The sequence below is a fragment of the Perognathus longimembris genome, chromosome 28 (assembly GCF_023159225.1).
Source record: "Perognathus longimembris pacificus isolate PPM17 chromosome 28, ASM2315922v1, whole genome shotgun sequence".
NCBI lineage: Eukaryota > Metazoa > Chordata > Mammalia > Rodentia > Heteromyidae > Perognathus > Perognathus longimembris.
Window position 1 is genome coordinate 89,213,395 of NC_063188.1, and position 15,696 is coordinate 89,229,090.

Here is a 15,696-nt window from a genome sequence, read left to right on the forward strand (position 1 = left end):
GACATAATTTCCAAGTTTTATTCATTATGAGACACAAACTCAAAAGGCAAATGTCTGTGAAGGAGAATGTTAAATAAAGAAAAGACATTTACCTCATTCTGTGCTATCAATAACCCTCCGTTATCAAAGATAAGAGACAAATGACATGTGATTTCTACCCTCATAATACTCACATAACAGTGAAATTCACCAACTCAATTATGAGACAGAGGAATGGAAAATAATGATTATACCATTTTTATATAATCAATATAATGTTGCCCACTAAGATTGACTATAGAGAGCTAGGGATGTGTCTTTGTATCTTTCTTTGTGAATTACAAGCCAAACAGTTTGATGTCATTCTGCTCTTTGTGCTAAATACTAAAAGAAATTCAGGTCCTCTTCCCTTACTTCTAATGCAAGGAAACATCTGGAAAGAGAAGATTCATTGTCAAGTAAATAAATCTTCAAGTATAAACTTCCCTATATTCCTGATACCTTAGAAATATGTGCTCTAGTTTTATATTTTTGGTTTGTTATTGTTTGATTAAGGAGGGCTGCAAATTGCATAAGTCTCCTAGGATCTGAATAAACCATGCATGAAACAGGGCTTATATGAGACAAGGATACATTTATCAATCTATATATGCAAAGTATGATTTTTCTGGACGCTTGATCTCTCTGTCAATGTTGTCTCTGTCAGTGGAACCTACTTGTCAAGTGAACATATGCTGTTGATTCTGCGATGGGGACTTTGACTTTAAGTCTCACCATGGATCACAATTTTCCCTATAACTGATGCAATAAAATATCTGTCATTCATATTGTGGTTTCAAAGCCAGATATATGTAACTCACTGCTTCTTCAATGGAATGTCTTTAATACCCCAACATAACAAGCTTCATGATTGGCTACCTGGGTCATTACTCTAGCTCTATTTCAAGCCATAAATAAATTAAGCCAATTTGACTATACGGCATTGAAAAATTAACAAATGAAAGAATTATTCTGGTCAGTATATGTCTACCTTTTAATAGTACACTGTGAGGGGTCAAAAAATCCTGATTTATAAATTTTAAAACTGAATGCTATTTCTTTTGGATTTTTGTCAGTCACTGGGTTTGAACTCTGGGCTTGGGAGCTGTCTTTGTATTCTTCAGCTCAAGCCTACCACTCTACCACTTGAGCCACAGTGCCACTTCTGGTTCTTCTTGTGGTTAATTGTAGATAAGCGGCACAAGGACTTTCCTGCCCAGGCTGGCTTTGAACTTGATCCTCAGATCTCAGCCTCCTGAGTAGCTAGGATGACAGGCATGTGCCCCCAGTGCCAGGAAGGATTTTATTCTTGACTTAAGGGTCCTTTGCTTGCCTTTCATCTGACAAAGAATATCACTGGCCAACTAAGAGTAGATTCTACAAACCGAAAAGCAAAAGAGAAAAGGGCACTAATGTAAAAATTGTAAGTAACTAATGCTACTTTAGTGAAGAAGGAACATGAAGGTCAAATAAGACTAGTGCCTGTAAAGGTAGGAATTTCAGTAACAACAATATTAACATACAGTACAAAGAAGCAATATAAACTCAAAAGCCCTATGCTCATACATTTTTTCAGAACTGGTATTTGAACTCAGGATCTTGTGCTTGCAAGACCAGGGACTCTACCATCTGAGCCGCAATCACAGCCCTTCTCCTCAGACTTCAATCACCATTGCATTCCCATTTCTTGGACATGTGTCATTTAGAGTAACAGAATTATGATCATAATTATTTTTACAATAGGTTAGTGTCAATCATGTGTGAAATATCTTACCTTCTTATTAGCATTTTAGTCTTAAATTATAAAACTAAAAGTTCACAGATTCTCCAATCTATGATGATACTAACAGTAAACAGAGGAATAAAGCTAATAGGTTTCTTTCACTTTTTTGTTAAGTTTATTTTCGCTATTATGTGCCTTACATAAGAATTTTCAAAATAAGATTATGGTCCAGGACTTAGGAAGTTGTAATAAATGCAAATAGCAATCATAAACTCTATGATAAGGACCAGAAAATCATTTTAATAAGACCTGTATGATAAATGTATGGTAAATTGTGAAAATACCTGCCTTGAATTACAAAGGTAAAATATAAGTATAAAAGATCATAGAATACTTATTTTCTTTTACTAGCACATATTTTTCTATTGTGTATTTTATAAGGTATGCAATGACAAATATTTAAAAATCAAGACAAAAATTTCAAAGATGATCTATGTATCCAGCTATCCTCTAAATCTATCCATCAATCCATCCATCTAAGTAGGCATAATTATATGCTTAAACGAACGTATTTCTTACGTAATGAAGTTCAAAAGTGAAGAGTGTTGCTTATGAAGCTGTAGCACTCTTTCAGTGTCATCTGATGGTAAAGATTGGCTCATACTAATTCCAGGTGGCATTCTTCCACTCAGGTGGTAGATCATATCATAAATGGTCTTATTGTATTTGGAGAAATCATTTTGTTTGTACTTCTTAGGGGTCTTCATGGAATAGCTTCGCATTTTTTGGACGTCTCTATGGAAAAGGTTATAAGTTAAAAATTCTTAAATTATACATAGTAAAAACAAATGTTCAATGACTAAATAAAATACTACTAACAACAACTAAGCAAAAAATTCCTCTCACTACCAAACTTGTCTAAATTCAAGTTTTAAATATTTCCAGAAATATCTAGTATCTTATTTGAACACATAAGATTGAATTGTGAATAAACTGGCTTGAGAATAAAAAAGGTGTTGAACTACTGTATTTGTTACTTACTAATTGTATGAGTGATCCAAATTACTAAAACTGAGCACAAAGAAATTACATAAAAATTAGGGAAAACAAAAAGTTGGAAATGTTTTCAAGTGGCCAAATGCCTGTCTAGCAAGTGTGAAGTCCCAAGTTCAAGCCCTAGTACTACAAAAAAATGAATCACATATGTTCACAGATACATAGATGCTTGACATATTAGAAAGGAAACATAATAGAATGAATAAGGAATATGAAGAATGATGTTCAATTGACTAGGTAAACCCTACAATAATATCAAATTATTTGAATAAATATCATAAATGGTATTGAATCAACTGGCAGTAGGAATAAGGAAAAATCAAATATATCTTAACCTTTATCTAACATCATGTTACAAAGAATAAATTTGGAGAGGATCAAATAGTTGTTGTAAGAGAAAAAAGAGCAAAGCTGGGGGTGGTGAGGAGGAAATTTCTTCATGCCCAAGAAAAAGACAAAACTAAGAATCATTCATGAATTAGAATACACTAGAGACAGTTCTTATAATACACACAGCTGAAAAACAACTCAGATGCAAAACACACAAAATTCCTGCAAACAAGGAATAAAGGGGATCCACTTTTTTTATAGTAGGAGGATGTCATCAATATACTTGATGACAGTATGTTCAAATGCACAGAGCAAGTGAAACTTCTCTTAACATCAATAACAGCAAAATGTCAGTTCAAAAAACATCCACGTGAATAGTCGATGCTGAAGGCTGACAGTTTATATTTCTTAGAATGAACAGAGCTGGAAAGCACGTGTACTGCTTTTGTGAGGGACAATTAGAACAAATATCTTGAAAAATGTGTTATAAAGATCTTGTAAAGATGATCATATTTCTACCTTATGATTTAACAGTTTTATCTCACATATATACCTTTCAGAAATATACATCAAAAGATATGTACTAAGTATTTCAAAGCAGAATTATTCATAATAGAAAAGTCTTAGGACAGTACAACTATCTTTCTCATGGAGACTGTAGTAAACACATTCAATGTCCTATAGTACTCTGTTAAAGGCAAACTACTTCTACATGTAAGCATGTGTATAAATCACATGAATATAATATTGATCAAAAGACTCAGATACAAAGAAATGCAAACTATGATTCCTTATATGAAGCTTAAAAATAGATAAAAGTAACCTGGAATGTTATAATTCAGAATAATGGATATCTTCTTGGAAGAGAAAAATCAAGTACACAAGGAGATAGGAAGAATTCAGCAATGCTATTTTTTTCTCCTATGTCTTGATTTAAGTGCTAGTTTCATGAGTGTATTTTTTTTAACACAGAGATAATACTGTCTTTAGGATATTTGACAAAAATTGTTAAAAATAAAATCAATATCAAACTTAAACTCAAGCAATAGCTTTGGTAGTATAGCTAAGGTCACAGTAGGCCTGTGACATATTGGGAATGTGAAATCTACACAGGAAGGTTTGCAGGTTTCTATTCACATGTATTTTAGTCATGATTTAAAATGCCCATAAGAAATAAACCTGGCCTTCAAAGCACCTCTAGCACATAAACATTAACAGAATTTCATAATTTAATGTTCTGATGGTTTCTAGAAGATAGCATTGCTAATTGTATCACTTAATTGCCCATTGAAAAACAAATTAAGGTGTAAAAACTACATGATCATTTTTTAAGGTCTACTTGTGTACATATACCACCAAGGTAGTTATTATACATAACAGCTAGATAATTTCACCTTATTCTTTCTCTTTCATTATCAAATTATATTTATTTTTCAACAAAAATTCATCTATGCTGAAGATAGAAAATGTGATCATGCTAAAGTTCAGTGTACTTATTATCCATCAAGAAACTATTTACCACTTAACATCACAAGCAAGCCAGAAATAAAAGAAACTATTTTGAAAATAAAAATAGTAAAATCCTTCAGTATTTTTGAAATAATGTGAAGAGGTAAGAGCTCAGAACCTCATTGCTAATAAGTTATTACAGTCACTTTCTTTTTAACACATAGTTTGAAGCTAAGGACATATTTCTGTTTTGTTGGTTACTGCTGACAGCACAAATGGGCCTAGAAATGAGGTGACATTATTTTAAGATTATTACATTTATCAATGAACTTGGCAGTAGCACAAAGTGTTTGCTCTTCTCCCCGGCCCCCTTCACACACAAATATGCTCACACAAAGGTAAACTTTAGAAATTACAAAGTAAAAATCCTGAAGTAAATAAAACTTAGGCAGGGAAAATTCTCCATAAAAATTGAAATTCTATTAATAAAATAACATTTGTATAGGCATGCAGTGATAGATGTTAAACTCTCAACTGACAAATAGAAGGATTAGTGACAAAGATTTATGAATTCAGAAATATAGCATGAGTTGTTTTACCTAATAATAAGTGAGGCATTCAGAAAGAACTAAAGAAAGACTAGGGGGATACTTTGTAAGCCTACATGTTGAGCAGGACTCTAGATATAGAACAGTAGCACAGGAAAGATGACTATGGAGATGAAATAGCTCTGTATCTTGATTGGGTGTTGGGTACACAAATCTACATATATGATGAAAGGATGCATGCAAACTGTATTAAAATCAAAGCCCTGATTTTGCTATTATACTGCATCTGAGATGTAACCATTTGTGGCAACAGAGAGAATACCTATCATCCGTGTTGTTTTTGCCACTTCTTATGAATAAATATTTGAAAATAAAACCTTTCTTAAAAAGAAAAAAAAGAAATATGCAACACAATCCTCAGGAAATTTATGAATAAGAGTTAACGATTACCACGCAATTACAGCCTAAGCTCTGTTCTAATACAATTTAAAGGGATATTTTACATATTACAGTATTACAGCATCCCTGTAGGGTAAGTATTATCATGTCCATTATGTAGACAAGGAAATGGAAAAGAAAAACAGAAAGAGCATATTTTATACTTTTTGGAACACTCATAGCAAATGATAAATCATTTTACTGAAAATTTGACATTTTACCCGATTTTATGTACTTAAACTAAATCAGAAGTCCTCTGTGAAAATAGCTTTAAAACAATTGGAACCCTTCTTTCTAAGCTTCCTAAAGGGATTCTGGCAGCTGCTGAGAAGTATGTGTTAGAGTGGAATCCCAGAATAACACCAATATGTATTATAATCACGCCTCTCAAATAAAGTGGGATTTCCGATATAATATGATGATTTTATAATCAGTTGTTTAGAAGTCATCTAGGTTGGTTCTGGAGCAAATCTTCATTCCCACAATTTAAAAAGTTGAAGTGAAATATAACATTGACTATGCTTTTCCTAACAATTTCTCAAGCATACATTGTATTCCATTATATTTTTCAATGGCTATTTCTATACTGGTATTTTGGAAAATGTTTTAAAAATAATACCTAAACGGCTGTCAGTATTGAATACACACTACTATACTAAAAAATCATCAATAATAAAAAATTGCCTAATTTGATTTTACTCGATCTGCACATCTTGCAACTCAATATATGGTCTGCTCCCTGTTGCCCTTACTTTTATGAATTGGTTTCTACAGAGTTTAATTACATATGTTAACTAGAAAGTGAAGTTCAATTTCTCTGCTTTTCTTCCTGCTTTATTCCAGTCCTCCATTCTTTTCCTTCTTTCCTCCCTCCCTTCCTTCCTTCATATTATACTGTCTAATTAAATTAGTTTTGGTATTATTGCTCTTACAGTAGTTTGTTTTCTCTTCCCAGAGTGCTGCTCAGGATTGAGCCCTCAAGACAAGACCACTCACTAAGAACCCCATATACAACCAGAAAAGATTTTTGTCTCAGCAAATGTATCAATTACAACACAGAAAAATAAATATGAAAAAGTAAAACAATGTAATTTGCTTGAAAGTTTCAATATCTTCAGTAGCATAATAAAAATATATCAAAAGTCTAATTTTAAAATGATCAATGACCTCAAAGAGGAGTGAAGTGATCAAATAAAATGAACAGAAGTCAATTCAAGACTCATGAGAAATTCAGTAAAACTAAAGACATCTAACAGAAACAACAACACAAAACAAATGGAAATCATGAAAAAGAAGAGATCCATAGCCAAAGAAAAAGTTCAATGAAAATATCACCAATAAAGAACATCAGGAAGGAAAAAAAATCAAGGGTTGAAATATTGAAGAACTTTTATATTCAGAGAGAAATCAAGAAAAAAATGGCAAGCAATCATGGCCACAATATCCAAGACTTCTGAAATACAATTTACAGACAAAATACATTAAACTGTGGTGTAAAAGAGAAAACTGATATGTAGATTAATACAACTTCTGGGTATGTAGTCATAGCAATCAAAGTCAGCATACCATAGAGATACCTACATATCTGTGTATATTGTAGCATTACTAATAGCAGTCACGTCACAGAATCAACTTTGATATTTGTTCATATATTCATTTAATTAATACACGTTAATAAAATTAATTTTAATGAACTAAAATAAAATGAAATATTTTGTGTAAAAAGTAATTGTGGGATAAAGGATTTTATGTTTGTATTTTTTACTCTTCTTAATAATCCCATCATACTTATCCATTTAGGTGATTATTTAATATTGTTCTTCATGTAAAATTACCCCCCAATGAATGGATTATAATTTACAACATGACGCAAATAGAAAATTTAGAGAAAGACAAAAATGTCACCTTCTCACAGTCTCTGGAATTGTTATCAAATGAGGTCCGCCTGGCCAGCCGAAGAGACTGAACCAATTTTGGGCTGCATGCACAATCTTTTGGAAAAATACATGCGCCTTTGATCCTTCCTCAGGTAGAAAGAATTGTTCATTTTTCTCTTCGGCTGGCACTGATTTCTCATTCGTTTTTCGGATTCGTTCACTAACATTTGAGCTCAGGGGTTCACGTATTATCTCCATACCTAGAATGTGCATTTACACATAAAAATAATTAACAATAGAGCAAAATAGCTGTCAGCAATTGCTATTTATATTTACAAAAATGAAGCACATTCTATAAAGTATTCTATGACTTTGAATTACTGCTGAATATATTTCTTCTATTAAAATAATAAAAACATGGTCATTTCAAATACTCAAAATCATTTTTTAAGATTCACAAATGTCAGCAGAGTTACATTACATTATTGTCATACTGGTAACAGAACGTTTCACTTTTAATTACCTAAGAAAATGTAGGAAGGTTTTTCAGCTTTTTTACTACACAACATTTAAACTGAAGTTGAATGAATTATAGAAACAAATATTCAAAATTTTGTCTAAAGCAAATATTTTAGTGTGTCAGAGTATTTGGGGGTTAGGAGGATTCTTAAGACTATAAAATGATTACATAATTTTTCCAAGCTATTTGCATTATGTAATAGTGAAAAATGTCCAGGCTTACTAAAAATATCACAGTATTTGACTTGGCTCTCAATGAAAGGGAAATTTTTCAATATTACTCATATTTAGGGAGATGGATTTTTATTGGTATTATTAAGTAGTTGCACAAAGTAGTTAAAATTTCATAAATCAAGTAATGAGTAAAATGCTTCCTGGATAATGTCACCTCTTCCTTCACTTTTCCCTTTCCCCCCTCCAGTTCTTGCTCATAAGTTGCATAGTTCATTATTTACATAGGGTACATTGAATATCATGATGACAATTTTTCACCTTTCCTCCCTCCATTCCTGTGCACTCACTTTGCCCTGTCCTCCCAAAAGAGATGAATAAAAAGAACTACAAAACCAAATAATACCACCAACAGTAACACCACCACTACCACCACCAACAACAACAAAAAACATGTTTCCATTTCCTGACATTTGTTTCGGTAAGTAGCATTTTAGATATTCAGAGCAGTTATGTCTTTGCATTCCTCCTCTAAGTGTGTCCTCCTTTAGACTGTTCATGTGTAAATGCATAAGCTGCAAGTAAGTTGTAAATCTACTTGTGTTTTAGAGTTAGCTTCCACATATGAGAGAAAACATATGCGCTTTTGTCTTTCAGAGCTTGGCGTATATCACTTGTCATGATTTGTTTTAGATCCATCCATTTCCCTGCAAATGACTAAAATTATTCTTTCTAATGGATGAGTAAAATTCCATGGTGTATCGGTGGCACATTTTAAAATACACTCATCTATTGCAAAGCATGTGGACTATTTCTATAACTTATCTATTGTGAATAATTCAGCAGTGAGTGTGAATGTGCAAGTGTCTTTACCACATCCTGACATGTAATGTTTAGATGCTACAGAGTGCTATGGCTGGATCATAGGGAAGTTCTATGTTTAGTTGGAATCTCGAAACTGTCATCCAGAATAGTTGTACTAGTTTACATTCCCACCAACAGTACAATAGGGTTCCCTTCTCTCTACTTCCCTGCCAACATTTGTTATTGTTCAAATTACTGATGTGGGCAATCTAACTGGGGTGAGAGGGAATCTCAATTTGCTTTGAGTTGCATTTCCTTTGTGGTCAGGGATATTGAGCCTTTCCTCGTGTGATTATATGCCATTCTTCTCCTTAAACTCCTTTGACCATTTATTGATTGTTTTTTTTAATTTGGGGGGGGGGATGGGTAATTTCTTGAGATCCATGTATGTTTTGGCTATTAGGCCTTTGTCAGCTATACTACTGGTAAACCTCTTCTCCCTGTCTGCTAGCCTTCTTTCTAGTTTAATAACGGTGTCCTTTCCTGGTCAGAAACGTTGTAGTTTGATATGACCCCATTTATCAACTCTCAATCCTATTCGTGTGCCCCTGGGACTCTTCCCAATTTTCCTGCCTATGCCTGTAAGTTCTGATGTTGGGAGATGGATATTTGAACAGTTCACTGAAGATGATATTCATCTCAGATCTGTGCTCACTTCTTTCTTAGAGAAGCAGCTCTCAAACTGACAGAATGTACCAAGAATATCAAATCAAATTGACACAGGAACACATGGTAATTAACATTTTAGCTAAATATTACTACAGTACATACTCTAAAGCATATAAATCATTATTTTCCATTTTCATAGGACTCCACTTGAGAAATATAACTATGTAGTACATGGTACAGTCTAGGAAAGAGTGCTCTGACCCTAAGACTTCCAAAGTCCAAGAGAACTTTTGGTATTGATCATTGCATTGCACAGAACTTCCAAAGCAGATAACACATTTAAGACTAAGATCAATTCATGTTAGTTCGTGTCATGAATTTCTTACTTGAAAAAAAAACAAATTTTAGATGAAAATATGCAGATAACATCATGGACTCAATTTGAGAAATATACATTTGTCACATACCGACAAAAAGATTTCCCCTCGTAACTTCTGCTTCACTGTATCTAGAAGCAATGGACGTCCTTATTGAACCAGAAGAGTATAGTTTATAATCTCTGTAGGGAATCATAAAGCTGCTTCTTGGTTTTGGGTGAGTTACATCCCTTTCTAGAAAAGACATGTTGTTCCATCAATCATTGGTGGAATTCATGATCTAATTAATTAACCTGTTTTTTATACTTATCTAAGATAAAGTGAAAATCTAAACATCCATTACACATCAAATATAATAACAAATATGAGAACTATCATAGTAGTTATTATGGTTTCTTAAATTGAATAAAATATACTTGAAAAGACAATAGTTATGTCTAAGTTATTAAAGGAAGAATCATGTTCATCTTTTGCATAAAGAGGTGTGTTTAAGACATTTTACCAAACAACTGAAATTATTTACATACGGTTTTCAAAATGGGATATAAGAAAATGGTCACTAACAAAAGTATTCCTAGTTGACTTTCTGAAATATCAACAAGTAGGAGAAGGAGCACACAACTGCAATCCTAGCTATTCAGGAGGCAAAGATAGGAAGATCATGGGCCTGGGAACACCTTCAATCATAATTTCCTATCTCAGACGCCTAATTATCTAGGATTATAGAAATATGCCAGCATGCTTGCTGCATAGACAGCTTTAAAATATTTTTGATGCTCAAAATATACTACAGAAAATGTAATCCACTTGTGAAAATGTTAGTTTCTTGTTTCATAATTTAGGTGGTCCATTACATAATATTGAGTGAATACGTATTTTTATCTTCCAAATAGTGTGTGAAGCATGAGCATAATGAAAATAAGAAGATAAATAATTCTCACTCTCCGAGGCTTTTTAGATTCAAATATCTGGAAAGGGATATAGATAATAAGCATGGTAATTCAAAAATTTAGAAGGGCCATGGGCAGAATTGCACAGAATTACCAGGGTATACAATGGAAATACAAATCTCTTACATCCTCTTCTGTGTGCAGATATAAAGGATCCAATAGGAAAAAATGATCCAATCACAGGGAAGATCATCAGCAAAACATAGATCTTAGAAGAACTCACAGAAATTTACTGTGATTTAAACACAGAGAGATAGATATCCAGAAATGAGAATGAAGCCACTGGCCATGTCCATGACTTTGGGGTCTTACTGGATTCATCCATTTGTCTGTGATATGCCATGCTAAGATTTTTGAGTTGTTTTGTTTGTTTGTTTGCAGAAAGTCTTCCTATATGGCATAGGCTGACCTCAAACTCATGATTCTTCTGACTCAGCCTCCTGACTACGGTATTACAACCATGTGCCACCAGACATGGCTCATAGGAAGATTTTATATATGAAAATGACAGGATAAAACTTTTGATTTATAAGTCTCCCTGTGACCAGAGTGTGAAGGATAGCTTTTTGAAGTAGGAGAAAGAGAGTATTTGAGACTTTATATACATCTACAGGGATTGGGTATTAGTATATTTTTTTAAAAATCAAAAGGGGAGTTAATTTGGCTTATGCTTGTAGGGGAGAAGTACCTTAGGGAACAAGAAGGTAGTTGAACTCAGTGGATTTGAGTTGGAGATATAAACTATAAACTATAAATGAAGCCATAGAAGGGACAAAGGGACAAAAGGTAAGAACTCCAATAAATGGAAAGATTAAAAAGTACATACAGAAGAAAAAGAGTCTATGAAAGATGCTAAGAAGCAATCAAGAGTGGTTTGATGAACCCAAGAAAATTATGGTGTGTAGAAGCCTAGAGAGAGTTGTCAAATTCTAAACAAATGTTATCTCTCCTATGAAGTAATTCTAAAATACCAGAGTCTGTATACCAGCCCATATAATCAACACCTCACTTGATTCCTATGTAGAATTATTTTTTCTGTAATTATTTTTTTTGGCCAGTCCTGGGTCTTGGACTCTGGGCCTGAGCACTGTCCCTGGCTTCTTTTTGCTCAAGGCTAGCACTCTGCCACTTGAGCCACAGCGCCACTTCTGGCCATTTTCTGTATATGTGGTGCTGGGGAATCAAACCCAGGGCCTCATGTATATGAGGCATGCACTCTTGCCACTAGGCCATATCCCCAGCCCCTGTAATTATTTTTTGTAATCTCCACTTAATTGCAATTTTTCAAGATTAGAAGACACTATCATATTCTATTCTAAATGATAAGCATAACTTCTGGTAATGATAGATGTTAGAAAATAGCTGTTACATTGATATAGTGATTGATGGATTATGCTAGGAGAAACTTTGAGGGTGTCCACACATTAGCTAACTTTTCTATCACTAAGCTATATCTACTGATGTTAATTTTTAATTCACTCTATATTTATACATTAGTTTTAGATAAGAAAAACCTACACAATAAGAGTAAAAGAAAGTGACTTACCATCTTTTAAAATAACTTTTTGCTTATCAATATGAACAGCCAAATATGGATATATAGTAAGAATGCAATTTTCGGCTGTTGCAGCAACTGGAAGTGAAAACCTAAAAGTAAAAGCACTTCATTTCAATATAAAATCTTTCAGATTCATCAAATACAAAAAATATTTCTAAGTTTCCAAGATACCTTTGATGGCAGAAACACCTTTTTTCTCTCCACCTATTTTTTGGAGGGAGCAATTATCTACCCTATCAATAAATAAGGTATTAAAGTATTTATTTTAAAGTTCTTTATACATACTATAAATGTCATTGTCAAGAGTGTTCCAGAACATAGATCATAGCTACAAGTTAAAAAAAAACAAGATTGAGGAAATTTTAAAGGTGAAGTGACCTCATTTAATTTACTCACATTAATAATCTTTGAAATTATTTGGTTTACCTAAAGACACTATCACCAATACCATCATGAAAATGAAATTGTTAGTTTTTGTTTCAACAATAATGACAGTTACATAAAGGAAAAAAATAAAGGAAATAAAAGATAATTCTAGCACAGATGTTCAACCTTTATGCAGTTTTCCCTGAGGTACTGTGACCTGCTTCTGTGTTCCTTGGGAACATTCCCTCTATGTATCAGAAATCTCTTAATATATTAAGAAACCTTTGTTTAAACGCTAGTTTATTAACAATGCTACCAAAGAAAACTACCACATAAGCAACTAATAAAGCATTACCACTTGGAATATTTATAAACTGAATACTCAGAATAAAGAATAGCCATCATGGGCAAAAATTTAAAAAAGAATAAACAACACATATAATATTTATTTAACAATATTCCTTCAGGGAGTATATTATGCAGAAATTCTACAAAGTATACAATATAGCAATATAGATATTTAATTTATTGATATCGTTAACTTCATTTACTGAAATTAAAATATATTAGAATATAGAAGAGTCCTTCAGCTAATAATACTGATACCATACTTGTTAGCAAACATTTCTGGGACAGTAAAGCAGCTTATTAGGGTCTAAAGGATCATGAGGGTATAATGGCAATATTTATAGATTTCCTATTCCTATGTCATGGCATATAGATAGGACTCATTAGTGGGAGATTATTTATCCTAAAATACCCAGCATTATAGTAACAGTGAAGCTAAAAGGTATTCTGATATCATATGTTTCAATTATATTCTGGGACTTATATAACATTCATAACATAGTAAACAGGCACCCATCATTAGAATTTGCACACAGAGGCAAAGACACTTATGGTAAGAGCAGGTAAAGATACAATTTAGATGTTGATGAAAGCGACAGAAATATACTTTTACTGTTTGTGACAAGATAACCCATTACCAATGATACTGAGTTCAATAATTTTATAAAGGAGGTATTAAAGGTCTTAATTTCTTTCTGATAACAACATTTTAAAATGTAAAATATCAAAATTGAGAGACAAGGGATAAAAAAAAGGACTCCAAAAGCAATACTTGCAAAACCATTTGGTGTAAACCAACTGAACAGCTCATGAGGGGAGAGGGAAAGGGGGAGGGGGGAATGAGGGAGGAGGTAACAAACAGTACAAAGAAATGTACCCAAGGCCTAACGTATGAAACTGTAACTTCTCTGTACATCACTTCGACAATAAATGAGATAAATAAATAAATAAATAAATTCATCGGTTAGCTACCCCCCAAAAATGGTAACAAACAGTACAAAGAAATGTACCCAAGGCCTAGCATATGAAACTGTAACTTCTCTGTACATCACTTTGATAATAAATAAGAAAAATAAATAAATAAATTCATCTGTTAGCTACCCCCTAAAAATGTAATGTATTAGTACAAAATTCATCCTTTCAGTTCATAAATAAGTTGTTTTTAGTACATTCACACAATTGCGAAATAATTACCATTATCTAATTTTAGAATATTTTCATCCCCCTTAAATCAAATTCTTTGCCAATTAGGAGACACTCTCCATGTATCACTTTCCTTAGGCACTAGAAAGTACTAATCTGATTTCTGTCTCTATGAACTCTATTTGGAAAGTCATACTTTGGGCATAAGAAATTTGTGGATACAGTTTTAAAACTGTGTGATCACCTCTTTCCAGACTAACCGTCTATTTTTCATATGAAATGGCATGATGACCATGATCACATATTTAACTCATTACAAAAGGTCGGAGAAAATCTCATCATTCATCTCTCTGGTCATTAGTAGCTGAATAATTAGTATCTGAAACACATATCTCTAATTACTTCTCTATCACTACTAAAGATAAGATAACTCTTATGCTTGTCAGTTCCAATTATTCAGGAATGAAATGTTGTGCTAAATCTGAGAAAAATGGCCTGGTAATTACAATATTTTATCATTTTTCAATATCATATGAAATACTGTGATGGCCTGTCAAAAATATATCAAGCACCATGAGAAATATTATGACATTATTTTAAATTTATCATCTTTGAAAAGTTCTACTCTTTATATTATTTCAAGGAAGATCTTGCATTCGAAATGCAGTCCAAGAATATGTTTTTAATTCACAGAGTAAAGGGCTGAAGGGAAAAAAGGAAGCTTCCAAGTTTGGGGAAGATGTATTTATCTAGACTTAGTACGGGTTTTAGTTCAAATATTTCACTATAAAGCAGCTAGGAAAAATGCATGTTGTCAAATTTAGCACTGGCTATGAAGCAATAAGAGAATTTATTGCGAACACTACTTGAATTAATTAATAAGATATTTCTATTTACATGGATGAATAAAATTTGAAATACTACTTCTTGAGCAGATCTATTGCCTAGAGAAAATATTCAAAGCAATTCAAGCACTGAATGTGGATCCTGAAGACCACACCATTCACTATCTGACAAAGAAATATTTCAAAACCATTTACTGAAAAAAAACTCACTATTGTGTGCCAGTTGGCCATTAAACTTGCTTTTCATTCAGTCTCATATATTACACATCCTGTACTATTCTTTATATACATTTATAATTTTAATTTTAGCATAATATTTGTCTTAATAACCCATGTCACACAAAAAACTTAAAAATAATTTACTCAATTATTTTAATGAGTCATGACATAACAATAAAAACCTAGGAGTTGAAAGATTAAACAGAAAATTATGGGATACAAAAATAATGGCACTAGGCACTAATAGCTCACACCTGTAATCGTAGCTATTCAGGAGGCTGATATCTG

General features: G+C 32.7%; 1 protein-coding gene across 1 annotated transcript in view; it reads right to left on the bottom strand.

Moving 5' to 3' along the window:
• The window catches only part of Cfap47 (cilia and flagella associated protein 47), a 205,726-nt gene that overhangs the window by 125,061 nt on the left and 64,969 nt on the right, over positions 1–15,696 (bottom strand). Inside the window, exons 27-30 of the mRNA XM_048335454.1 lie at positions 12,476–12,576; positions 10,070–10,213; positions 7,468–7,699; positions 2,321–2,536 (exon numbers count right to left, since the gene is read on the bottom strand). Coding sequence (XP_048191411.1) covers positions 2,321–2,536; positions 7,468–7,699; positions 10,070–10,213; positions 12,476–12,576 — 693 coding nt within the window. The remainder of the gene's footprint in view (positions 1–2,320; positions 2,537–7,467; positions 7,700–10,069; positions 10,214–12,475; positions 12,577–15,696) is intronic.